We start from the raw sequence: 24,868 nt of genomic DNA, 5'->3' as shown, positions 1-24,868 counted from the left end.
GTGTCCAAGCAAATAGGAGGATTCCTTGATAGACATCATAATATTCTTTGCAATCATCATCTTTATAGACATCAAGCTAAAACCTATTTGATCCTTCACACTATTTATAAAATGCACATCAGACGGAGAGAACTGATCAATCTGGAGAGCAAAATTTATATCCAGAACACCCAATGCAAACTAGACTTTGCTCATATCAGTTAGAAAAGCTTTATCCATTAAGAAATGGAATACTCAAAGAATGTGAATATAGTGAAGCATGTGCAAAACCTATAATAAGTAACACTCACATATTTAGTGCTTTAAGAATTTAGACTATGAAAAAGAGTACTTTCAATCAAAAGCTTAGGGAGCAAGCTAGCATATCATCACAATTCCTTCCATTGGCCAAAATTGTGACATAGAAGTGGTCCACTTAATGGCAAGCCATATTACTCCATAAGGCTGATTTGATAGTACACCCTTAAATCAAATAGACTTGAACCTTTGGGTGAGTCCTTGTTTCCGTGACAATTGATAAGTAACTAGCAGAAATTTGATGTCATCAACTACATAATGCATAATCACGAAGTCAGGACACACTAATGCAACCCTTTGGGCCAATCCTTGTTTTCTATGAAAGTAAATGGAAGCGATTTGATGTCATGTCTACCTAACACAGGACCATGGTGTCAGGACATGCTTGTGCGACCCATGGAACCCTTAGTTTAACAATGATCCAAACACTAGGCTGACTATCACACCAGCATAAATTGCAGATGCTTGATCACCATTGATGGCACCTAACCAAAACCAATCATGTCACCATTTAGGGCATATTGCCATGTTCAGTATGACTCTCACATGGGTTAACATACAACCAGTCAGATCACCTATGGTTAAAAGACTTTGCCTCCTTAAAACAATTGTACAGTTATGGAATTATCTTTTCAATCGTACAGGTGAGTGGGTTAGTGTCCCAAGAAGAACATATGAGATCATGTATCCCTTAAGGACTTACCCATTTAATTGTTGAATACAAGATTCACATCCAGCATCCCATAGGGCCTCAACCAATTCATATTGTGCATAAGTTGGTTTAAGCAAACTCTATCAATCTAGTCAATTAGACAACTAGATTTAAAATGGTCAAGATCCATTGATTGTGAACTTCCCTAAACTAGAGTGTGGACAGTTCAGATGAGTTGTGCAATGGGTCCACAATCGACGATCCATATCCGATGATCATCGCCCAGTGGATAAATGGTCCAGATCTGCAAGTGGACATCTAGCAGATGGAGGATCCAGATTGATGGTGAGTGTCTCACAGATGGACAGTCCACATCTGACGGTGAGAGTCCAGCAGATTGACAGTCCAGATCTGAAGGTTAATGTCCATAGATGGATGGCCTAAATCTGACGGTGTGCATCCAACAGATGGACAGTTCAAATCTAGCAATCAATGCCAATAGATGGATGGTCTAGATGACGGTCAATACCCATGAAAGGACAACACAGATTTGGGAGTTGGCATCCAGAGATCCTGGATGCAAGAACTAGATCGGACCATCTGCTGTCCATAAGATGGACAACTCAGATTCATTCAACGAGATTTGTATCGTTCAAGACATGGATGGTTCAGATCTGACATGTGCACAATGTCCATGAATCGACGACCCAAATCAGATGTGTACTCCATCCATCAATGAACAACCAAAGGTTTGACAGTCAGCACTCACATAATGGACAACCCAGATCTGACAAGCAGCATCCACCAGAATGGATGGCTCAAACCTAATCTTCTAAAGATTCATCATATGAACAGTCCATGTAAGTGTTGTGCGTAATACAAAGACAAACAGGTCAGATCTATCCATCAGTTGTCCGTTAGATGGGTGACTAAGAACCAATAGTGCTCATGTCCCAATGTGAAGAGACCATCAAATCAGATTTAACTGTCCATATATATCCATAAGATTGGACAGTTCAGCTCTGTTCACTCTTAAGTCCCTTGATACAATTGATTAATTGCCTATGACATCCCATAGATCCACTAGATGAACATTTTGAGTCAAAATCATTGAAGCATGGACATGCATGTCCTTGAGCACCTTGGGTCCAATTACATGAAGCAATACCTTTCAGTCACAATGATCTAGATTACTAAACCAGAGGCATAATTTCATAAACTCCAAATCTCCAAACCTAACATGGATTCTGTGTCACATATGCACAGGTCTAAGAATCATGCACAAGAGGTATATGCAAGAAACAACTGCGTAATACTCATGAATCGATTGGATGTTCTACACAACCACAAGTCATGACTTTGGATTCATGCCATAAATATACCATTAGATTTGTATGATGTGATTCTTAATACTATTGGATGGACAAGAATGATCGCATGGTCTTCTATTGATCATAAATTTGCACATGTACGGTCTTATCAAAGCATGTGCTCTAATACCACATTTAAACGCTAATCTAAACACAATCGACATTTAAAGTTCAAAGACGCATACATGTACAAATTATCAAATTCAAAAACCATGGAAATACAATCTATCAAGCGCATACCTTGAGCCATGTGATCCAAGAGTGAAAGATGTCCTCGAGATTGCTTTCATTTCAAGATGAACGGCCTTAATCAATGATCCACATATTACGTTGTAGATCCCTTGGCTTACCTATCCGCTATGTCTCTCTAAGGTGCATAATAAAGATGGGGAGCCTTACACGTTTTAGAGCATATGAAAAGGCCAAGGGACCACTCTTTATAGACTTTCGGCTCCCCTCTCCCATCATAGAAACCAAATCCCATGAGGACTCACTTTCCCCTTTTAGATTATCCCATCAATAGGAATTCTTAAATTGATGGAGTTTGAGTTACTTAGAGCCCAAGTTTTCTTAAAATACAAGGAAAACACAAGCGCGTGTATGGGCCACACCTATACATTAGACGGTTCTAACATGCCCTCCATGTTCTAGGCATTAAGATCCAACTCTTTTGTAATAGTGGATTCAATTGCCTTAGATGTCAATTCATGGATCTCAAAATCACCACTTATCCTCAATCAGCCTCCTGTCATCACAAAGTCGCCCTTGTTATGCGCTATCCAAACAGTGTTGAGATAAGACCAGCACATCCATCTCGATCATCAAAATGTTCATCACATTTTCAACCAAACTAAACACTAGGTCATCCAAATTTGTCAATCCATTAGTCTTTTTATTAAGACATTACTCCAATGGCCTACTAATTTTGTAACTTACTTTGAGCTAGCAATTTGATCAATCAATAAATCCACCCATGGATCCATCAGAAAATCCAATCATGAATTCATCTTGGATCACCATGCTTTCCACTAACATCTCTTTCTCAGGATCTTCAGAAACATGAGACTTAGGCCATGTGTTTTCTTTGTGCAATCAAGGATATCATGCGAACATTTAACACCTCCCAGATGTTTTAGAAGCCTTTAGCAATCTCTTTGTTAAATTCCCTCGCAGTTTTCTTTATTTCTCTTATCTCCTCTTCCATCGTTTTGACCTTCTTGGCTTCCACTAATATTTCTTGCTGATAGAGTGCTTTTGAGTGACAAAGATATTATTGCTCTCTTTTATAACATTGAGAGGGTACTGCTAGAACCGCCCACTATTTCAGTGGCCCAAATGCGTGCACACATGTGTCTCTCTCTCTGTATTTTACGCAAAACTTGGGCTCTAAGTAATTCTAACGCAATCAATTTAGAAAATCTAATTATAGAGCTAATACTAAAAGGAGAAGGTGAGTTCTAATAAGATTTAGTTTTTACGATAAAAGAGGGGAACGAAAATCATCTAAATGGAGAACTCTTGACCCTCTCTAGCTTAATAACGTGTGGAGCTTCCCATCCTTAGCACACACCTGAGGAGAGAATAGAGAGAAGGTGAGCCAATAGGGATCTACACCGTATGAGCATGTGGACCGCCGATCAAGTCCATTCATCTTCAAGCAAGCCATTCACTTTTAAGATTAGTGACTAGGGTACGCATCGATCTATGCTCTCAACTTTGGATTTTCCTATTTGATAAACTTGTATGCAGTGTTCGAAATATCGGTATCGCGTAATGTATGGCAACCTTGGGATAAAGATACAAATCGGTTATCGCACGGTACATATCGTTTGTATCGCATAATTTATCGCACTTTTTGGGCAACATTGGGAAACATTGAAAAAATGGTTGAATTTTTCAATGAAACTTCAGGGATTATTAAAAAAGACCTTAATGCACACTTTTAAAGCATAAAGTCTCAAAAAAGAAGTGCACATAATAGGTTTCCTTGTATAGGGTCCTAAGCTATGCGCTGTCGGATTGAACTAAGACAACTAGATTCAATATCCACATCGTCCATCCGTTTTTCCATATCATTTCAGGACATTATCCAAAAAATAAAGCAGATCCAATAAGGCAAATTCAATAGGTCGGATGGTTAATAACCATTACGGTGGACCCTAGGAAGTTTTTAATGGTGGGGGATCATTGACCACTATTTCTTGTAGTGTAGTCCACTTGAAACTTGTATCTACTTAATTTTTTGGGACCATGCCATAAAATAAGCAGCCCAAACAACTGTACAACGTGGATATGCAATACATACATCGAGGTAAGCCGAAAAGAGTTTAGTTAGCTTCCCGGAATCCACGCCCACTACACAAACCGCTTCCTCGAATGGTGGCTAACTATGGCACTGAGTGAGACCCTGACCATGGGGCCACATTGATGTAATAAGGTGTATCTACACCGTCAATTCATTTTGGCAAATGATTTTAGGGCGTGGGCTAAAAAATGAGATAAATTCAAAATTGAGGCGGACCACACCACACAAAACAAGGGTTGTTCAATGGCCACCATTAAAAAATTTTAGGGGCCATCCAGGTACGTGTGACCTTATAAATAAATTGGATGGAAAGTAAACATCACGATGGGCCCTACGAATGTTTTAACGATGAGAATCATTGTCCCCACTGCTATTTGTGGCATGGTCCACTTAAGCCTTGGAAATTACTCATTTTTGGGATCAAGATCTAAAATGATCTCCCCAAATGGATGAATAGTGTAGATATGATCAATACATCATTGTGGGGCCCATGTAACTTTGATGTTGTTTGAACCTTTCATACAACTCAAAGCACGAGTAGTGTCAACGCTCGTTTTCGCACGACACGTACCCACACATGCTAGGATGGTGGTGGCTTCCCTCTAAAAGGGCTTCCAAAGCCATTTTTCAAATAAGTGGGTTCCAAAACCCCAAAATCTCTCGCCGAAACTCCAAAACTCTAGGATTTTTGCTGATTTGTCGCCAAAATCTCCTTTACAATTTCAATATATCATCCGTTCGAAGAAAAAAAGGGGGAATTTGAGATTTTTTCGCACGGCGCGCCGCTGTCGATCATGGCCCACCAAATTATACTTTCGGTCAAGCGATCAGGTACCAAAATCCCCTCTTACGTGGATTGAAAGCCTTTCTCTTTTATTATTTTATTTTTTCAATTATTTTGGGTAATTAGGCATCAAATTTGATAAATCCCTTAATAAAACACGAGAAAGATGATAATAACAGCAATATCACAAAATATAGTGCGATATCGACAATATATAGCGCAATATCGCACGATATATCGTGCGATATCTGGATTTTGAGATTTTTGGTATCTTCCGGGGGTTATCGAACGAGTTTCATCTCGCTGGGGGCCGATAACGATAATATCGGCCAATAGTATTGATGTTTCGAATACTGCTTGTATGTATTAATTTCGGATCTTAGATCTGAAACCCTAACCATTGATTGTATTCCTATTAAAATTTACATATGGTATCAGAGAATAAGCCTTGCGACCATACAAATGCAAATTTGTCATACACAAAATCACACAATTTTTTTTTCAATCCAATAGCAATGAATCGCATCATTAAGAACCTTATTGTGATTTTGGATGAGCCACATTCAAGAGCCAGGTATCTAATGCGGACATCAGTGGTACGCCTTTTAGAGTGTACCAGAGGAGGAGGCGTCGCCAACAGAGTACCAGAGCGGAGGAGTTAATGTGGATGGACGATGGGTCCATTAGACCTACTTTCTGACGCGCTACGAGTGCAGGAGCAGCATGATCGCACCCCGACCATATATCCATGGGTCGGATTTCACACCCTACCACACGAGTGTTCACCCTGACCATAGATTCACGGGTTGGATTTCACACCCAACCACATTAGTGTTTTAGTTTTGAACTTTTTTATTATTTTTCTTGTTTCGGGGGCTTTATTACAACTTTCTTTATTTTTCATCTTTTTTTTATTTTTCTTGTTTACAAGGGCTTTAGTGCACTTTTACTTTTTCCATAGCTTATATATACGTTGTGAGAAACCCTATTTTTCGTTATTAATGAATGAATAAGAATTCGTCTATTTTCTTCCTCTTTATTCAAGAGATTAGGGTTTCAAGATTGGCCTTTGAGTGTTGAGGATTCCACCCCGATTTCGGGTCTCTTTTTCTAAGACTTCGAGGTGCAGGAAAAGGTAAGAATCATCCTCCTCCTTTTCTTTTGATGACAAAATGACCTATACCTTCTTCATCTCAAACCCCTCATCCTTCACCCCCTTTCGTTTCTCTCTGGATACTCCTTCCTCGTTCGAACAGCAAAGAGGGATGTTAATCAGTAGAATTAGATCCAAGCTTACTCATGGACTGACTTATGCTAGATCTGGGATATCCTCATATCCCGAGGTCCTCCCTTTTTACTGTTTACGTAATCTTATGCTAAGGGGCATGATCCTGACGGAATAACCTCATCTCTGTGTTGAGATTTACCTAATCCCTGTGATTGGAAACAGTTAGTTAATTGGTGTATTTATTTGAATATTCTTTAACCTGATTATACATGCATCTAGGGTTAGGTTATCATATGTCCCTACATCAAATTTGGTATCAGAGCCCAGTTTTAACATAGGTCAGTTTATTGTCAATCCGTCTTTGTGGTGAAAGTTTTCTACAGAAACCCTTTACCCAAATTTTAAAAATCGTTTAGGTTTCGGGCGCTCCACCCCGAACCCCGGGTAGGGGCACGTCGCCCCCTGCACCCCCAGCGAGCTAACCGCGCAGCTTGACCCACATGACCAACTCTACGTAGAGGTCATATTTTGTTGAGTTTAGTCAATCCTTTTTTTCCTACGTTTTGTTGAGCCCCCGTATAGATCTAGGCCATATAAGGTAGTTGCATTGCATTGGTATCATCGTTTTTACCCCTTTCTCGCACATAAATCTAGGACCATTCACTTGTTATTCCTGGTGTATGCCCACGCGCATTGGTCATGGGTTCGGTCTCAATTACACCATGGACCCTGATCAATTTACAAAGGCTATGGAGGGCTTAACTAAGAAAATGGATCAACAGTTTTTAAACCTTGAAGGATAATATCGCATAGCAGTTTGCGCATTAGGATGGTAGGTTCGCGCATCTAGAGGAGAGAGTTGTGCGTCTAGAAGCTAGTATTCCAACTGCCACTGTAGGTGGAGCCCATGCGACCTCCGACACTGGGGTTGTCGATCAATCCCAAGTTGTGGGCCCCGATCCGCCTAGGGATGGTTTGGGCGCAGACCAGGCCCTTGGGCCTGGCAACAAATACGATGGGGTATATCCATTACCACCCACACAATCGTGATCATTTTCTTCCCGCCCAATAGGAGGGCCATGATGAGGTGCGTCGTCAGCACCCCCAAAGATATCATGAGCACGAGGACCCTGCTTCTAGGGTCATGAAGGGCATCAAGGTTGACACCCCCAGTTTTGATGGGAGATTAGACCCGAAAGTTTTTTCTAACTGGTTAGCAAACATGGACCACTTCTTTGAGTGGCACGGTCTGCCAGACCCACGACGAGTCAAGTTCACCAAGATGAAATTGATGGGCCAAGCAAAACTATATTGGGAAAATGTGGAGCGTCGTCGTGAGCGATCTGGAGAGGGGTCAGTTCTCTTTTGGATTGAGATGAAAGAGTGGTCTGCCAGACCCACGACGAGTCAAGTTCGGGCAAAAGCTGTTGGATCAATGGTCCATTTTGCGCCAAGGATCCATGACGGTGACGGAATACATCGCCAAGTTCAATGAATATATGATGAGGTGCGATGTGGATGAGGACTCTGCTGTGGTTCTCTCCCATTTCCGTATGGGCCTCAGGCTTGAGCTTCAGCAGGAGCTCACACTTCCCATGGTCACCAGTCTGAAACATGCTTACCAGGTGGTGCAGGAACTGGAGCACTGTGTGCGCCAGTCCAATGTGCGGGGAATTGATTTTCGACCGACTATGCCTAGAGTAGCTCTGCAGGGAGCGAGACCTTAGGTAAGTAATAATATGGTTAGACCAAGTACTAGGCCCGCGATGCCAGGGCAGTGCTACCGCTGTGGTGACATGGGTCACATCGCTGCCGAGTGTTCAAATAAGGGTGGGAGCATTGCCTTTGTTTCCGAACACCCCACAAAAAAAGATGTGGCAGATAAAGTTGACGGTGACCAAGGTGATGAGGAGATCTTTAACCCCTCCCTTGACCAGGCTAGTGATGCCGAGGATGATACTGTAGAGACTATCCCACTTGCAATGGTGAGGTGCGCCTTGACCCAGATGAAGGAAAGCGAAGATTGGCACAGAACCACCATTTTCCATACTTACGTCAAGTGCGGAGAAAAGAGTGGCAAAGTGATCATAGACAGCGGGAGTTGTGAGAATGTAGTTTCCCCAGTTACTTTGAGTCGCCTGGGGTTGAAGCCAGTCCCTCACCCCAACCTATATAGAGTTTCTTGGGTGGATGCGACATCCCTCCCTATGACCCAACAATGCCTTGTTCCGATTGAGTTTGGACCATACAAGGACAAGTTGTGGTGTGATGTGGTCACGATGGATGTTGGCCATATCATCTTGGGAAGGCCATGGCTCTATGACAAAGATGTCATAATATTCGGGTGTATGAATAATTGTATATGTAAACATGAAAGAAAGAAGCTTGCCTTGAGCCCGCTCCCTCCCAAATCGTCAAAGGGAGCGAAAGTTGTTGCGCCCCTAGGCGGTCCTAAGAGTCAAAGGGCGCCTCAGTCGAAGTCTCTCCACATCATAGATGCTAAGGAGTTTGAGAGAGAGACTAAGGCGGGGACTATGGTGTACGGCCTACTGGCTAGGGAGAGTACACCAAAGGTTGCTATAGGGATACCTCGAGAGGCTCGTCCGGTCCTAGAGGAGTTTTGGGATGTCTTCCCTGAGGACCTTCCAGACGAGCTTCCACCGATGCTAGACATTCAACATGCGATAGATCTCGTCCCAGAGGCGACCCTACCAAACCTCCCTCACTGCAGAATGAACCGCACCGAGCATGCCGAGTTGAAGAGTCAGGTGGATGAATTGCTTAAAAAGGGATTCATTCGTGAGAGTCTGAGCCCGTCCGCCATGCCCTAGCTTCTTACGCCTAAGAAGGACGGCACGTGGCACATGTGTGTTGATAGTAGAGACAAACAAGATCACCGTCAAGTATCGGTTTCCCATCCCGAGGCTTGATGACATGCTTGACATGATGGCCACCTCTACCATCTTTTTGAAAATTGACCTCAAGAGTGGTTATCACCAAATTCGTATTCGCCAGGGAGATGAATGGAAAACTGTCTTCAAGACGAAGGACGGGTTGTACGAGTGGCTGGTTATACCCTTCGGGTTTACCAATGCCCCAAGTACGTTTATGAGGGTGATGACCCAGGTGTTGTGTTAGTTGTGTACTTTGATGATATCCTCATCTATAGTACGTCCCCTAGCCAGCACATCGAGCACTTGAGGCAGGTCTGCAACACCTTGCGCGCAGAAAAGCTCTATGCGAACCTCAAGAAGTGTTTCTTCTTGACCTCCCGTGTTATCTTCCTAGGATTCGTTATATCGTCAGAGGGTATGTCTGCAGACCTTGAGAAAGTCAAGGCCATTGTCAATTGGCCTGAGCCGCGTACCATACACGATGTGCGAAGCTTTCACCGCCTAGCTACATTCTATCGGCGGTTCATCCGTGGATTTAGCTCGATTATGGCTCCTATCACAGATTGCATACAAAAAGGGGAGTTTCAATGGACTAAAGCCGCGGCACGGGCTTTCTCGGAAATTAAAAAGAAAATGACGAAAGCGCCAGTAATGCGTCTACCTGACTTTACCGAAGCGTTTGAGGTAGCGTGTGACGCGTCAAGAATTGGCATAGGCGGAGTGTTAAGCCAAGAGGGACATCCTATGGCCTTTTTTAGTGAGAAGCTGAAAGAGGCTAAACAACGCTACTCCACTTATGACAAGTTCTATGCAGTTGTACAATCATTGCGCCATTGGCGGCATTATTTATTACCGCAAGAATTCGCCTTGTTCTCTAATCATGAGGCCTTAAAATATTTGAGCTCTCAAAAGAAGTTGAGCCCTAGGCATGCCAAGTGGGCACAATTTCTTCAAGAGTACATGTTTGTGCTTAAGCACAAGTCTGGAAAAGAGAATAAGGTTGCCGATGCGCTTAGCCGTCGTATCATGACGCTGCGGTCCATGAGCATTGAAGTTACAGGCTTTGAGCAACTCAAGGGTGAGCACTCAAATTGTCCTGATTTTGGGATCATTTATGCGTTATTGTCTAGTGACCCGCCCTCGAGGAGTGTGGAGTTCATCCTTATAGATGGATATCTTTTTAGAGGGGACAAGCTCTGCATCCCACGAACATCCCTCCGCGATTTTCTAGTTTGGGAGCTGCATGCTGGAGGAATGGTAGGTCTTGGTCGAGATAAAGCAACTGCCCATGTGTCTAATCGTTTCTATTGGCCTAATCTCCAGCGAGATGTGGCTAAGATTGTAGGGCAGTGTCGGACATGTCAACTAGCAGAGCAGAGGAAGCAAAATACAGGTTTATATACTCCTTTGCCAGTTCCACATGCCCCGTGGCAGGATGTTAGTATGGACTTCGTGCTTGGGCTTCCCAAGACTATTCGTAAGCACGACTCCATACTCGTGGTTGTTGATCTATTTTCTAAGATGGCTCATTTCCTACCTTATTATAAGACCTCAGATGCCTCCCACGTCACTAAGTTATTCTTTCAAGAGGTTATGCGATTCCATAAAGTACCTAGATCCATCATGTCTGACAAAGATACTACGTTTACTAGTTATTTTTGGAAGACTCTCTGACATCTTTTGGGTACAAGGCTCCAGTTTTCTTCAACATATCATCCCCAGCCAGATAGTCAAATAGAGGTGTGAACCGTAGCCTAGGAATTTGTTAAGATGTCTGGTTGGAGACCACCACAAGACCTGGGACACTGTTCTTCCCACAGCAGAGTTCACGTATAATTCTTCAGTGAACAGGTCCATAAGAATGAGCCCGTTTGAAATTGTTTCAGGTCTTAGACCCCGAACCCCCATAGATTTGATCCCCATGGCTACCCCACGGCATCCGTCGGAGTTAGGAGAGTCCTTCGCCCAGCATATGCATGCATTGCATAGTGAGATCAGGCGGAAGATTAATTCAAGTAATGAAAATTATAAACTTTCTGCTGACACTCACAAGAGATTTAGGGAATTTCAACCTGGAGATGACATCATTGTTCGTATTAGGTCTGATCAGTTTCCACCTAGATAAGTGAAGAAGCTTCAGGCCAGTAGCATAGGCTCACATAAAATTGTGAAAAGGTTGAGGTCTAATACTTATGTTGTTGATATCCCTGCTACCATGTGCATTAGTTCCACATTTAATGTCGAAGATCTAGTTCCCTTTCACGAGCCATTACCTCTATCCACTGGTTCCCCATTTCTTCCCAGACCCCCCTATATATGGACCTTGGCCACAGCCTGATCTTCCTATACCCATCTTACCTTCCCTTCCACCTGCACCGAGAAGAGACGAGATCGAGGAAATTTTGGACTCCGAGGCGTTTTCCACTGCCTACGGGGGTTTCCAAAAATTCCTAATCAAATGGAGGAATGGGCCCATTATAGATAACTCTTGGATCACAGAGGCAGAGCTGGAAAGCATCGACCCCGATTTGCTCGAGCTATACAGGAGTTCACTTTCACCAGTGGCGAATTCTTCCTACCCGGGGAGAATTGATGCGGACATCAGTGATGCGCCCTTTAGAGTGTACTAAAGGAGGAGGCGTCGCCGACAGAGTACCAAAGAGGAAGAGTTGATGTGGATGGACGACGGGTCCATTGGACCCACTTTCTGATGCACTACGAGTGTAGGAGCAGCATGACCGCACCCCGACCATAGATCCATGGGTCGGATTTCACACCCTACCACGTGGGTGTTCACCCCGACCATAGATCCATGGGTCAAATTTCACACCCTACCACATAAGTGTTTTAGTTTTAGACTTTTTTATTTTTTTTCTTGTTTCAGGAGCTTTATTGCAACTTTCTTTATTTTTCATCTATTTTTTATTTTTCTTATTTCCAAGGGCCTTTAGTGCACTTTTACTTTTTCCATAGCTTATATATACGTTGTGAGAAACCCTATTTTTCGTTATTATTAAATGAATAAGAATTCGTCTATTTTCTTCCTCTTTATTCAAGAGATTAGGGCTTCAGAATTGGCCCTTGGGTGTTGAAGATTCCACCCCGATTTCGGGTTTCCCTCTTTCTAAGATCTTCGAGGTGTAGGAAAAAGTAAGAATCATCCTCCTTTTCTTTTGACGACAAAAGGACCTGTACCTTCTTCATGTCGAACCCCTCATCCTTCACCCCCTTTCGTTTCTCTCTAGATACTCCTTCCTAGTTCGAACAGCAAAGAGGGAAGGTTAGTCATTAGAATCAGATCCAAACTTACTCATGGACTAACTTATGCTAGATCTGGGATATCCTCATATCCCGAGGTCCTCCATTTTTATTGTTTACGTGATCTTATGCTAAGGAGCATGATCCTAACGGAATAACCTCATCTTTGTGTTGAGATTTACCTAATCCCTTTGATTGGAACGGGTTAGTTAATTGGTGTATGTATTTGAATATTCTTTAACTTGATTATACATGCATCTAGGGTTAGGTCATCACATGTCCCTGCATCAGTATCAATTTATCTGCATACAAAGAGACATTGTAAATGTAAGAGGGCTACGATTCAAAGATTTATAATGAGCATTCAAAATCACAAAAGTTCTTGAGCTATCCAACTGTTCTAACAATGTACTATGAACTTCGTATCATGGTACAAGTTAGTACATAATGTGAGGATATGCAATCCTGCTAGCTATATAGGGCTTATGACAAATACCTGAATGAACCTTGTTGTTCAAGGCATCGTCCAGACATGCAGACACCATCTATGCCAAATCTGAGACACCCATCTCTCAAAGTCTGTGACTGCCAAACCTGAGTTGTCCAGCCGCAGGAAATTACACCAATTAGATTTGAGTCATCCATGTTTTGGGAAATGGACGTGGCCAAATCAGATCAGAGTCATCCATGTCCTGGACGAATGGATAACATGTCACAAGGCCTTAGTTGTCGATTGTCCAGATGTTGCCCTATTAAGATATGAGTCATTCATCTCCTGAACACCATACCATCATATCTAAACCATCAATAAAATGGAGTATTAATGGGTCGGATATGGTTTGTCTATCCCTACTTCAAAGGTAAGTGGTTGGGACAGATAAGAACCATCCATCATATTGGATATCAGACTTCCAGATCTGAGCTACGGCTACCCATCATCTTCTCGATGGGCAGCAAAGGGATCAGATTTGGGTTGTCCATATTCTGGATGATGTGATGGGCCAAATCTGACCCAACCATCTTAGGCACGCGGATATAACAATTTGCATGTCTAAACAGTTAGTTTTGGAAGAGCTTCCAGAAAGGGATGGGGTTTGCCTTACAGTTCAGCACCACATATCATCCGCAGACCGATGGGCGGACCGAGAGGGTCAACCAGATTCTTGAGGAAATGCTTTGGGCCTGTGTGATTGACTTCTCGGGGAGCTAGGACGAGCATTTGCGCTTGCCTGAGTTCGCATACAATAATAGCTATTAGGCGACGATTGGCATGGCTCCTTATGAGGCATTGTATGGCAGACTATGTCGATCTCCCAGTTGTTGGGCCGAGGTTGGAGAGCACCATCTCTTAGGCCCCGAGCTTGTGCAGCAGACATCAGAGGTAATCGATATTATCAGGCAGAGGATGCGCACAGCTCAGAGCCAGCAGAAGAGTTTTACTGATCGTCGGCGTCATCCCTTGGAGTTTGCAGTTGGGGACCAAGTGTATCTCAAGGTCTCACCCATGAAGGGTGTGGTTCGATTTGGAGCGAAGGGCAAGCTTACTCCGAGATTTATTGGAACTTTTGAGATCACTGGGTGCGTTGGCGCCGTGACCTATAGGCTCGCCTTACCACCTCAGTTGTCTGGCATCTTCAATGTTTTCCACGTTTCTATGCTGTGGAAGTGTGGGTCAGACACCATTCCTATGATTGATTGGCAGCCCCTAGAGGTCCGTGAGGATGCTTCCTACATTGAGCAGCCAATTTGCATCCTTGATCGGAAGGAGCAGGTCCTCTGGACCAAGGTCATTCCTTTGGTGAAAGTGTAGTGGGGTGACCATAGTGTTGAGGAGGCGTCTTGGGAGCGCAAGGCTGAGATTAGAGAGCGTTATCCCCATCTTTTTGTTGATTGATTGTGCCTTGTATTGTATTTTGATATATTTATGTGATGCCATGTTTTCTCTTCCTTCTTGTTTTGTTCGCGTGGTAGTGCAAATTTCGAGGACGAAATTTTTATTAGGAGGGGAGAGTTGTAAGACCTGTCCTAGTATCATTCCATTCATTAGGATCCCGCGATCCTTCCCGTCGAATTCGGGCAACCCGAGGCCTGTAAATAGCATTTGCGAGCGACCATAAGTCGCATCCTGTAAACCCAAGTCGACTCAACTCGAGACCTATGCCATTGCGACCGCACCGTCGCCGCGGTTCCAACGCTGCGTCTCATGCGCCAATGCGACACTTAGATTAAGGGATGTGGCCCACGCATTATCTCGACCATGGACCGCACGTTGCGGGGCCGTGGAATTCCAAATAAAGTACATCCCTAGATAGTCATCATGAGGATGTCATCCTAGGCTACTAGCCTAGGGGTGACATCACCCTACCCTATCCCAAGCATGCTAGCAATTATGGCAAGCATGCCTAGCCTCTTACATGTGTAATAATGATCTTACATAGCAATCATTCCTCCCATTTATCTCTCTCCCTCACTCTCTTCTTCCTCATTTCCTTGCTAGCAAGAGCTTCCAACGTCCAAGAGAGCCCTCTATTTCTAGTCACTTCCAAGCTTGAGCCCACCCAATCCAGCCCTTAGAAACCCATCTCCACTATTAAAAAGGATCCTAGAAGGCTTTGAGAACCTAAGGGTAGAAGAAGAAGAAGATAGGTGGGTGCTTTTCTAAGATTAGATTTATTGTTTTCTTGCATGGATCTTCATCTCTCCTAGCATGGGGCAAGTAGGACCCACCAATCAATGGTGAGGATCCTATTTTGATCCCTAGGCATAGCCAATGGCCCACCTTATTTGCATGCACATGCCATGATGGGGCCATTCTCCATGAACCCCATCATGATGTATTGCTTGATCTATAGCATTAAGGGGTCATCTAGACCCTTGATTTCATAGTGGGGATGGCATCCCCACCTTAGATTTCTGATGTAAGGGCCCATGCATGCATGGGACCCATTTGATGTATGGTTTAGATCATTTGGGGGGTTCATAGTGGCGGAGCCCCTCCCTTGGTCATTCCTCTCTCTTTTTCTCTCTCTCTCTCTCTCTTTCTCCCTGATGTGTGTGGCCCACCTGATGTGTCCATGGCAGCCAGACCGTCCAGGAGTAGGGACGTCCCTGCTGTCCATGCTGCTGGACGTCCAGGCCCATGTTGCTGGCTGTTGGGCCTGCATGGGTTGGATGACCATATAGGCCTGATGAATGAATGGATATGGATGGTGGCTTGGGTCTGGATGTGTGTGGCCCATCCAGGAGGCGCTTATCTTGCTGAATATGATGTACATCTACCCATCCAGCCACTTGTGGGCTGCACCTTGCTGTCCAATTTTCTGGCCCATATTGTTGGCCATCTGGATGGGGTAAAACCATACTTTTCTGCTTGTTTTTCTCATTATAATGGGGTGGCCCACTGACGTGTGGACCCCACCTTGATGAATGAATGTATCCACAACGTCCATCCCTGGCGGGATGCCCCTGGACTGGGCCTAGTAGGCCTGGACGGTCCAAATTTCCGGACTGTCCAGCAGTCCTGTATGAAGGGAAAACCATAAATATCAGCTTGTTTGAAAACCGGTGGGCTACTCACGTGGACCCCACCTTGCTATGTACTTAGGGATGCATGTCATCCATCCATTTTCCATGATTAGGCAGGCCCTGGGCTCATTCAAAACAAAGGTAGAACCAAACAGGGCCAGTAACATTATTTCCAGCAACTTGTTGTCTAGCCAGTTATCCACCTTTGATGTATGTGTTCGTCTTCCCCAATCACCTTTATTGTGGCCCAACTTACTGAGACTCATCTCAGATAATTGTGTAGCATCCAAGCTGTCCATCTGAGGGACGCCACCTGTCGGGGCTGGCCATCCCTAGCTCCTCAGGCCCACCTTGATGTTTTATGTGATCCACACCGTCCTCCATTTGTGTGGCCACCTGGACGTGGCCCACCCCCTGGTGGGACGTCCACAGGTGGGGCCCACCTTGAGTGTATTTTATGCCAGGCCGTCCAGGCCCTTGGACCACCCAGGCTGGGTTGGGCACTGCTGGGCTGGCTGTCCAGCAGCAGGCACACCTTGATATGTGTTGTACGCATGCCTTCCATCTGGTGGGGCCCACTGTAACATGTATGGGCCACCCTGAAGTATTTATTTTATCTAGATAGCCTATTTGTTGGACCCTAGCAGGTCCAGAAAGTTAGGTGGGCTGGATGTCCAGTAAGGGCCCGAAATTGCTGCATATAGTTGTATGTCTTGAAGTTGTGAGGCCCACCAGATTAAAGGCGTTATGTATACACGCCATACCTGTATTTTCCTGAGATTATGGGCCCCATTTGTACCTTGTATGGCCCACCATCCATCTGATTGAATGAGGACCAATCTGTACAGATTTTTGGACATCCAGCAGGCCCAGATGGGCTGAACGTCCAGCCTTAGAGCCTTCCTTGGTGCATGTGCTGCCCATCCACTATGTTGAACCTTGTGGGCTGTTTGTAAGCCCACTATGATGTATGTGATTGTATCTATGTTGCCCAATCCAATTTGCCAAATTTTGGGCTGACCTATAAGGCTCATAATGATATAAGTGATGTACACCTTGCCCATCTATTCCTTAGGCTTTGGGCTGCCCCAAGAGGCCCAACATGATGGGTGTGCTATATATGCCTCGTACATCCACTTTTCTGGGCCATGGGCTGCCCCATATATAGCCCACCTTGATGTATGTGGACTATGGGCCGTTTCTTGAGGCCCACCATGATGTATGAGATGTTATGTGTGCTGCCCATTCATTTTCCTAAGTAGTATACGGGCCGTGGGCCCCGTTGTAAGTTGGATTTCATGCGGGCCACACTCTAGGGGACAATTAGTGGTTAAATGTCCACGCTGTGAACCTCCCTAGGGCCCATTGTTAGGCCCATTCTCATCTATTTGGGCCCCCCATAAGTGTTATCCGTCTAGCCTTAATGGGCAAACCCAAACCATTGGGCCCCCACTATTGATGATGCCCCCACCATGCCTTGTAGATTTGTTCAAGTCATTAAGCCCATCTTGTGCTTATTGGGCCCCATAGGAAGCCCAGTTTACTAAGTGATGGAGCGGCTAAGGAAGCCCACTCCTCGTTCTTAGGCCCATTCTTGATATGAGTAGGCCATGTAGACCCATCCTCAATATGAGGAGAGTACATCATCACTGTAGATGGACGGATCTGTGATATCAGATTTGGTATATCCACTGTTGAGGATTCATCTTGATGTTTTGGACTAGATCCACCGTCCTTCTGTGGAGCCCGTCATGTATTTGGGACGATTAATGTGCTAGTTTACTTAAGCTAGTAGGACACATTGAGTATGTGCTAGCATAGCATCATGATACATGCCCATACACATCATTTGTATGCTTGTTATGAGGAGTGATTGATCATAGCATAAGCCATTGGGCTAACTGTTTATAGGACTCTGATAGACAGAGTTGTCCCACATGAGCGCACAGTACACGCAGGAATGATGCATGATTGGATAGTATGACTCATGCATCTTGCATTGTGTGATATAATCACTATATGCCCTAGCGACATCAGGGCTGTGGCCTCCACAGGCTTATTATGGATGGCAAGATTGGATACCGAAAATATTTAGTTCTAGCACTGTGGACACTTAGGATGTCCTTAGGTGAAAGTCCCAAAACCCTTATGGTACCAGGAGGATGCTCCAACGTCGAGACCTAGTTGATACATGAGCGCACGAGGGTCGTATACCAGTAGGCTGCGTCTCTCACCATGTCGTAGTCGATTAGAAGAAGGTGTGGCCTTATCCGCCCGAGGGTAGGGGGCAAAGCTAAGCTGAGTTAAATAAGCTCGTAAATGGGTTCGCTATCGACGTGCTGGGTAGATATTGGTTGACTACTGGTCAGGCGGATAGTGAGGTCTCTTCCACTTGCATGGTTGCGTGTCCAGTAGGCGGCGATCTAGTGTAGAATGTACTAGACCCCGATGATATTCCAAAGATGGGACTATACTGATATGTGGATCCAGCTGAGGACTAGTATGCTTGCGTTGCATCTTGCATATGACATTTGGCCATGTAGGCCTTGCATCGCATAGCCTTAGTACGGCTGATAGTATTTATGGACTGTACTGATATGTGGATCTAGCTGAGGACTGGTATGCTTGCGTTGCATCTTGCATATGACATTTGACCATGTAGGCCCTGCATCGCATAGCCTTGGCACGGCTAATGGTATTCATGGAATGTACTGATATGTGGATCCAACTGAGGACTAGTATGCTTGCGTTGCATCTTGCATATGACATTGGCCATGTAGGCCTTGCATCGCATAGCCGTGGTATGGCTGAGAGCATCCATGGACTTGCCAGCATTGTTCCGCATTACTCTGATATTGCATACTTAGCACGTATATTGCGCACACACTTACACCACCCTCTAAGTTTTCTATAAGCTCATGCACGATCGTTACGTGCAGGTGACGCTAGGACGCCGCAGCAGCGCTGAGTCAGGAGCGTGTCGCTGACTTTCTGGAGCCTTTAATATCGATATTGTATTTCCCTTTATGCATTGTACTCCATGTTTTTTATTATAGTGGATTTGTGATGGTGTTGTTGTTTGTGACTGGGTTATGCTTCTTATGAAACAAATTTTATGCAGAAAATCTTCCTCATAGGATCCCAAGATCGAAACCAGGTATATGGGTGTTAGGATCCGAGAATGAGGTACTACGGAGGCTGTCTACGCCGGATTCGGCGATCGGGGATTTTATGAGCCCGGTCCCCGAGTTTGGGGCGTGACAACAGTACCTTGGGTTTTGGTTAATTCTCATAGATTTAAATATGCTAATGTTCCTTATCACAGTTTCGGCACCTGCTTCACTATATTTACATTGACCCTTAATAAATTGAATTGTTCAAATTGCTTTGCACTTGAAGAAATGGACTTCGATCTTGCACTCCAGATTGATCAACCCTCACTGTCATCTGATGAGACCTCTAAGGAAGATTAGGCACTTTATAAGCACTAGAAGTGGTCAAATCGGCTGAGCTTAATGTTTATAAATATTACAATTGTAAAGAACATTCGAACATGTGGTGGAATCCTCTAATGTAAAAAAATAAAATAATAAAATAAAATAAAATAAAAAAACCTACCATAAATCTGTTGAGGAGCGTTTTTGCACTGCAACCTAGTCATTTGCGAGCATTTTGATGGCCCAACTTACTACCCTTAAATATGATGGAGTTCCTGGTACTCATTAGGACACTAGAGAAATGGCAAACATAGTTGCCAAGCTAAAGTTAATTGACTTGAAAGTGGATGATTCCTTTCTTGTCGAGTTTATTCTAACCTTTCTACCTACACATTTTGGTCCATTCAAAATCATTTATAACATGCACAAGGATAAATGGCCCACTAATAAGCCGACCGATATGTGTGACTAAGAGGCAAGGATGAAACAGGAAAGCCAACTGACTGTTCACACAGTGCCACTAGAATCTAGAAATAGAAAGGCAAAAGCACGGAAAGGTAAAGGAGCAGCCACTAAATAAAGGGTCTTCACTTGCTGATGGCCTACAGGTGAAGAAGACCAAGGGATGTCCAAAGTGTCACTCCTATAGAAAGAAAGGGCGCATAAAGGACTTCCGAACAGAAAGCAATGTTTCGAAAAGAAAGGTAATTTGTTCTACTTTTGTATGTTTTAAAACCAATATTGTTGATGTCCCTTCCAATACTTGGTGGATTAACTCCGGTACTACAGTCCATATTTCTCATCCATACAGAGATTCCTCTTAACTCATAGCCCAGACAAAGCTAAGCAAACTATCCTAATAGGAAATTGAATAAAGGTTAGAGAGGAAAAAGTAGGAACCAGTTTTTTTAGCAGTAGAGACCTACCGTTTACTTTTGAGCACAAGATATCAATTGGATATAGTAAGATGCAATTATGTCTTGACTACATAACACAATTTAGTTTCCATTCCTAAACTTGATACACAAGGTGATACTTCTTGATTTGGTAATGATAAATTAAATCTTTTTAGGTATGGCCAATGTGTTGGATTTGGTGATTTGTGCGATAGTTTGTGTAAGCTAAATTTAAACACACCATTTGCTCAGTCTCTAATGGTCATGCATGTAAATGGTGGACTGCAATGTGAAATGATGAAAAAACATTTCACATATGCTATGACACCACCTCTGGGACTTGTTTTCAAAGAAAAAATGGAGAAGATAATGAAGGGCAGAATTTTGGAACCTCCCAATTTCACTAACTTCAGTGTGTGTGTGTGTGTGTGTGTGTGTGTGTGTGTGGACTGTATCAAAGGACAGCAGACCAACCACATAAAGAAGGGTGCATTAAGGAGTTTAGGACTTCTTGAAATTATATACACGGGCATGTGTTGCTTTTCCTACTCCATGTTTTGGTTGAGGAGAAAGCACTTCAAAACATTCAAAGATGATTATTCGATATATGGGTACGTTTACTTAGTACATGAGAAATTCGATGCTCTTTATGCGTTAAAAGTTTTTAAAGCTGAAGCAGCCAAACAACTTGATCGAGAAATCAAAGTTGTAAGATTGGAAAGAGGTAGTGAGTCCTGAGTACTATAGTAGATACGGTGAGATGGGCCATAATCCGGGGCTTTTTGCTAGATTCATAGAATAACATAGTATAGTTATTCAGTACAAGATGCATAGAACAAGGTATCGCAAAACATTTGCATAACAGCCATTATGTAATGGTAACAGTATGTACCATTACGCGTTAGGGGATCATAATGTCCATTACAGTTTTCGTTATAGGGCCATAACAGCCATTACGAGGGTCGTAATGGCCATTATAACTCATATTATAATGGCATTGATGGTGGCTGTTATGGCCACCATTAATGTTATTGAATACCTTGGCTTAGAACACCACAACCAAAGTATTCCGTAACGGTAAGAGTGGCCATAACGGCCACCATAGTTGCTGTTACCGTTAAGCTATGGGCTTTTTTACTTTTCCTTTTTTTTTTTCTTTTTTCTTCTTTGAAAAAAAAAAAATCTGTTTCAGCCCCATTACGACTTACGGGCCATTTTTTCTATAGCAGTTGTTTTGGCCCCATAACAAATAACAGTTACGACTGTTACCAGTACATAACAGCCGATGGATTGTATATCTTTGGATGATTGCCCTAATATACCACGTTGTAATTACCTTTACTTATCTCTTGATACCCACTATATTGACGCGTGTGACTTTGATTAGTAACTTGATTGAATGTTAATCTAACTATGCGGACACGTTGGAAATCAGCCCGCGTGTGACCATCCCTTATTGTGACACTCGAGTTCCCGCTGTGAGGGTATTGTACTCAGGCAGCAGAAACCGTGGCATTACATATCCCCCCTTCAATCTGTCGTTGATCATCAATTTGTGTGAAGCCTCAAGGAACTGAGGATCATCAAAGGTGTCCTTAAATTTTTTTGAAGTTGCGTCAATCCTTGAGGTTAAGGTTAACATGAGGCAGAGTGCCCTAGTGAGACTTGCTAAGGGGAAGCAATAGATTCTTTTGACAATGTCTTGGGGTGTACCTGTAGAGCAACTCCCAATGAAACAACTTGGCCTTCTGTTGGGAGAAATGCAAATGCACCCTCTTTTTGGGATCCGGTTGTTGAGAGAATTGAAAAGACGCTAGCTAGATGGAAAAACTTATATCTTTCTCTGGGCAATAGAATAACCTTAGAATCAACTCTCTCAGATCTTCCAGTGTACTATATCCCTCTTTAAGATGCCAGCAGCTATAGCTACGAATATAAAGAATATTTAGAGAGACTTCCACTCAGATGGAAGAGAAGAGGGGTGTAAGTTCCACCTTGTCAAATGGGAGGATATGCAAAAGCCAAGAAAGGAATACGATCACAGGGTGGGGTGAAAAATTGGCTCTTCTTAGTAAATGGTGATGCAGATTTGAAGAAGAGACTAAAGCTTTGTGAAAGGATGTTAATTTTCAAAAATATGTAGATTCGAGGGATGGTGGGTGTTTTCCCAAGTCTATTTCGAGTCATATGGGTTCGAATGTGTGAAAAACCATTAGCCTAATTAGTAGGAGAGGCAACTGAAAGAATAAGTCAATCCCAAGCAAAGTAAGTAGCAAACTCGACGAAGGAACTCGTTTTGTCATTGTCCATGGAAACAGGGTCCAATGGATCAGAAATTACCTAGTTAGCAAATGGTTTCCCATTCCTTTTTCTTTTAGCAATTAATAAAGAGGATAAGGTGGGGGAATGCTATGAGTTCATTAGGGGATCCATCACATGAAATATGATCTTTAAAAGAAATTTAAATAATAAAGAACCAATTCCTATGGGTACTCTCCATGAGAAAAGCATTGATGTCTCAGGTGAGGCAAGGAAGTGTTAGAAGTGGATGCCAAGTGGAAGTTTCTCCCCACCTAAGATTTTTTATACCCGTAACCTCGATACCTATGTGCCAAAGTTTGAAAGCCCATGCTCCTTCAAGGATTCAAGAGTTTATGTGGATTGCCACAGCAAAAAAAAAAATCTAACCATTGACAATCTTACGAAGAGGAACTTGGTGATACCCAATATGCGTTTTTGTATAGAAACGATAAGCAATCAATGGATCACTTGTTTCTTCACTGCCGATCCACGCAGATCATTTCTCTTGTTTCTCTTAAAGGTTCAGTTCCTTCTATGACATTATGGTGGGCTATTGCGCTTCTGGAATTTATAGGGATCCCTATGGCTATACCGCAAAGGGATAGGGAATCAATTGGATTTGGGTGACCTCTTGGTGTAACATGGTTATCAAGTCAATGAGATCTTGATAACCAAATTGCAAAGGAAAAAAGGTGGGGGGGAACATTGGAGTAGAGAGGGAGGAAACTTTTATTGATATCAACCTTTTCTTATACAACAACCCCGCCTCCGCCCCCCCCCCCGAAAGGAATCTTTATTTGATATCCCCCCGACTAAAAGAATCAATCACAACAAACCAATTTAATCTTCCTAAATATAGTAAAAGCCTATATCTCTAAAATTAGCCCATATCTTTAATTATATCTGCTTCATATCTTCAATCACATCAATTAGATCTCCAATCATATCTTTAAAATCAGCTCCCCACTCCAAAAAATAGTAAATTATAATCTTTGATTTAGGCCCCCAAATCTATAATAATTAGCCCAAAAAGCAACACATGTTGGGCTCTTTGGTGGGTTGTGGGCCTACGTCATTGATGGGCCCTACGGTGGGCCTATGTGGGCCATGGGCCTGCATCGCCTCTCTTAGGTAGCTGGCCTTGGATTCCTTGCTTTTCACTCATGTAACCTTGCTTTTGGCTCGTTTAGTGAATTGGTCATTTTCTCCGAGAAAGAGAGACCGCAAGACTCAAAATTAAAAGAATAATAACAACAACAATAACGCAAAAGCACATACAATCTTACTCTCAAGTACATTGCAAGGAAGTACAAAATCATACCCTGAAGGGTGTTGATCATCTCCTAGACCTCTTTCAATTATAGGACTTGCTCCAAGATCTACAAGCCTTTTATCCAGCTTCTTCGCAGCAAACTGCAGCAAAGAAAACAGAAAATTAATTTGAGCAACATTTCGGCTGCATTGACCTGTGTATTTAATGTAACTAAGACAATTCTTTCAGCCAGTGGGTTAATCAATAAATATCATAAGATATGAACAACTATTTTTAACATGCTTCCATATTTACAGTGTCACTTGAAACTGCTTGCGGAAATGGGTGAATGAGCCAAGTTATAAATAGAGAGTATGGAAAATTAAATTTTTCTCCTTCCATAAGAACCTAAGGAAAATCAATAGTTTGGCAGTCAAGCTTGACAAAACTACTCTCCCATTATCTGATATAATCAAATTCATATCACCAAACTCCAATAACATAAATTTCAACAAAAATATTTTTATCAATTTCAAAGAGATGTTACTAGATAGATTCAAGCCCATCCAGCAGGTACCCTAACAGTATTAAACTACACAAGGAAATTATTAAATGTAACTAGATGGATCAGATAGAATTCTCTGCCACCAAGGTCTGTTTAATATCCAT

The 24,868-nt window shown here is 43.1% G+C and overlaps 1 protein-coding gene across 13 annotated transcripts in view; it reads right to left on the bottom strand.

The window, feature by feature from the left end:
• Positions 1-24,868, bottom strand: part of LOC131226715 (NADPH-dependent diflavin oxidoreductase 1-like) — a 112,863-nt gene that overhangs the window by 53,677 nt on the left and 34,318 nt on the right. For 12 of the 13 annotated variants that reach the window (XM_058222356.1, XM_058222359.1, XM_058222357.1 and 9 more), the window contains one exon: positions 24,269-24,360. In XM_058222356.1, the coding sequence (XP_058078339.1) occupies positions 24,269-24,360 (92 nt within the window). Of the gene's footprint in view, positions 1-24,268; positions 24,361-24,868 lie in introns of those variants that run through there. The other variant, XM_058222369.1, reaches the window with a different exon arrangement.

The sequence above is a fragment of the Magnolia sinica genome, chromosome 15 (assembly GCF_029962835.1).
Source record: "Magnolia sinica isolate HGM2019 chromosome 15, MsV1, whole genome shotgun sequence".
NCBI classification, from domain to species: domain Eukaryota; kingdom Viridiplantae; phylum Streptophyta; class Magnoliopsida; order Magnoliales; family Magnoliaceae; genus Magnolia; species Magnolia sinica.
The sequence above is the reverse complement of the archived record's forward strand: the minus strand, read 5'-3'. Positions and strand labels throughout refer to the sequence as shown.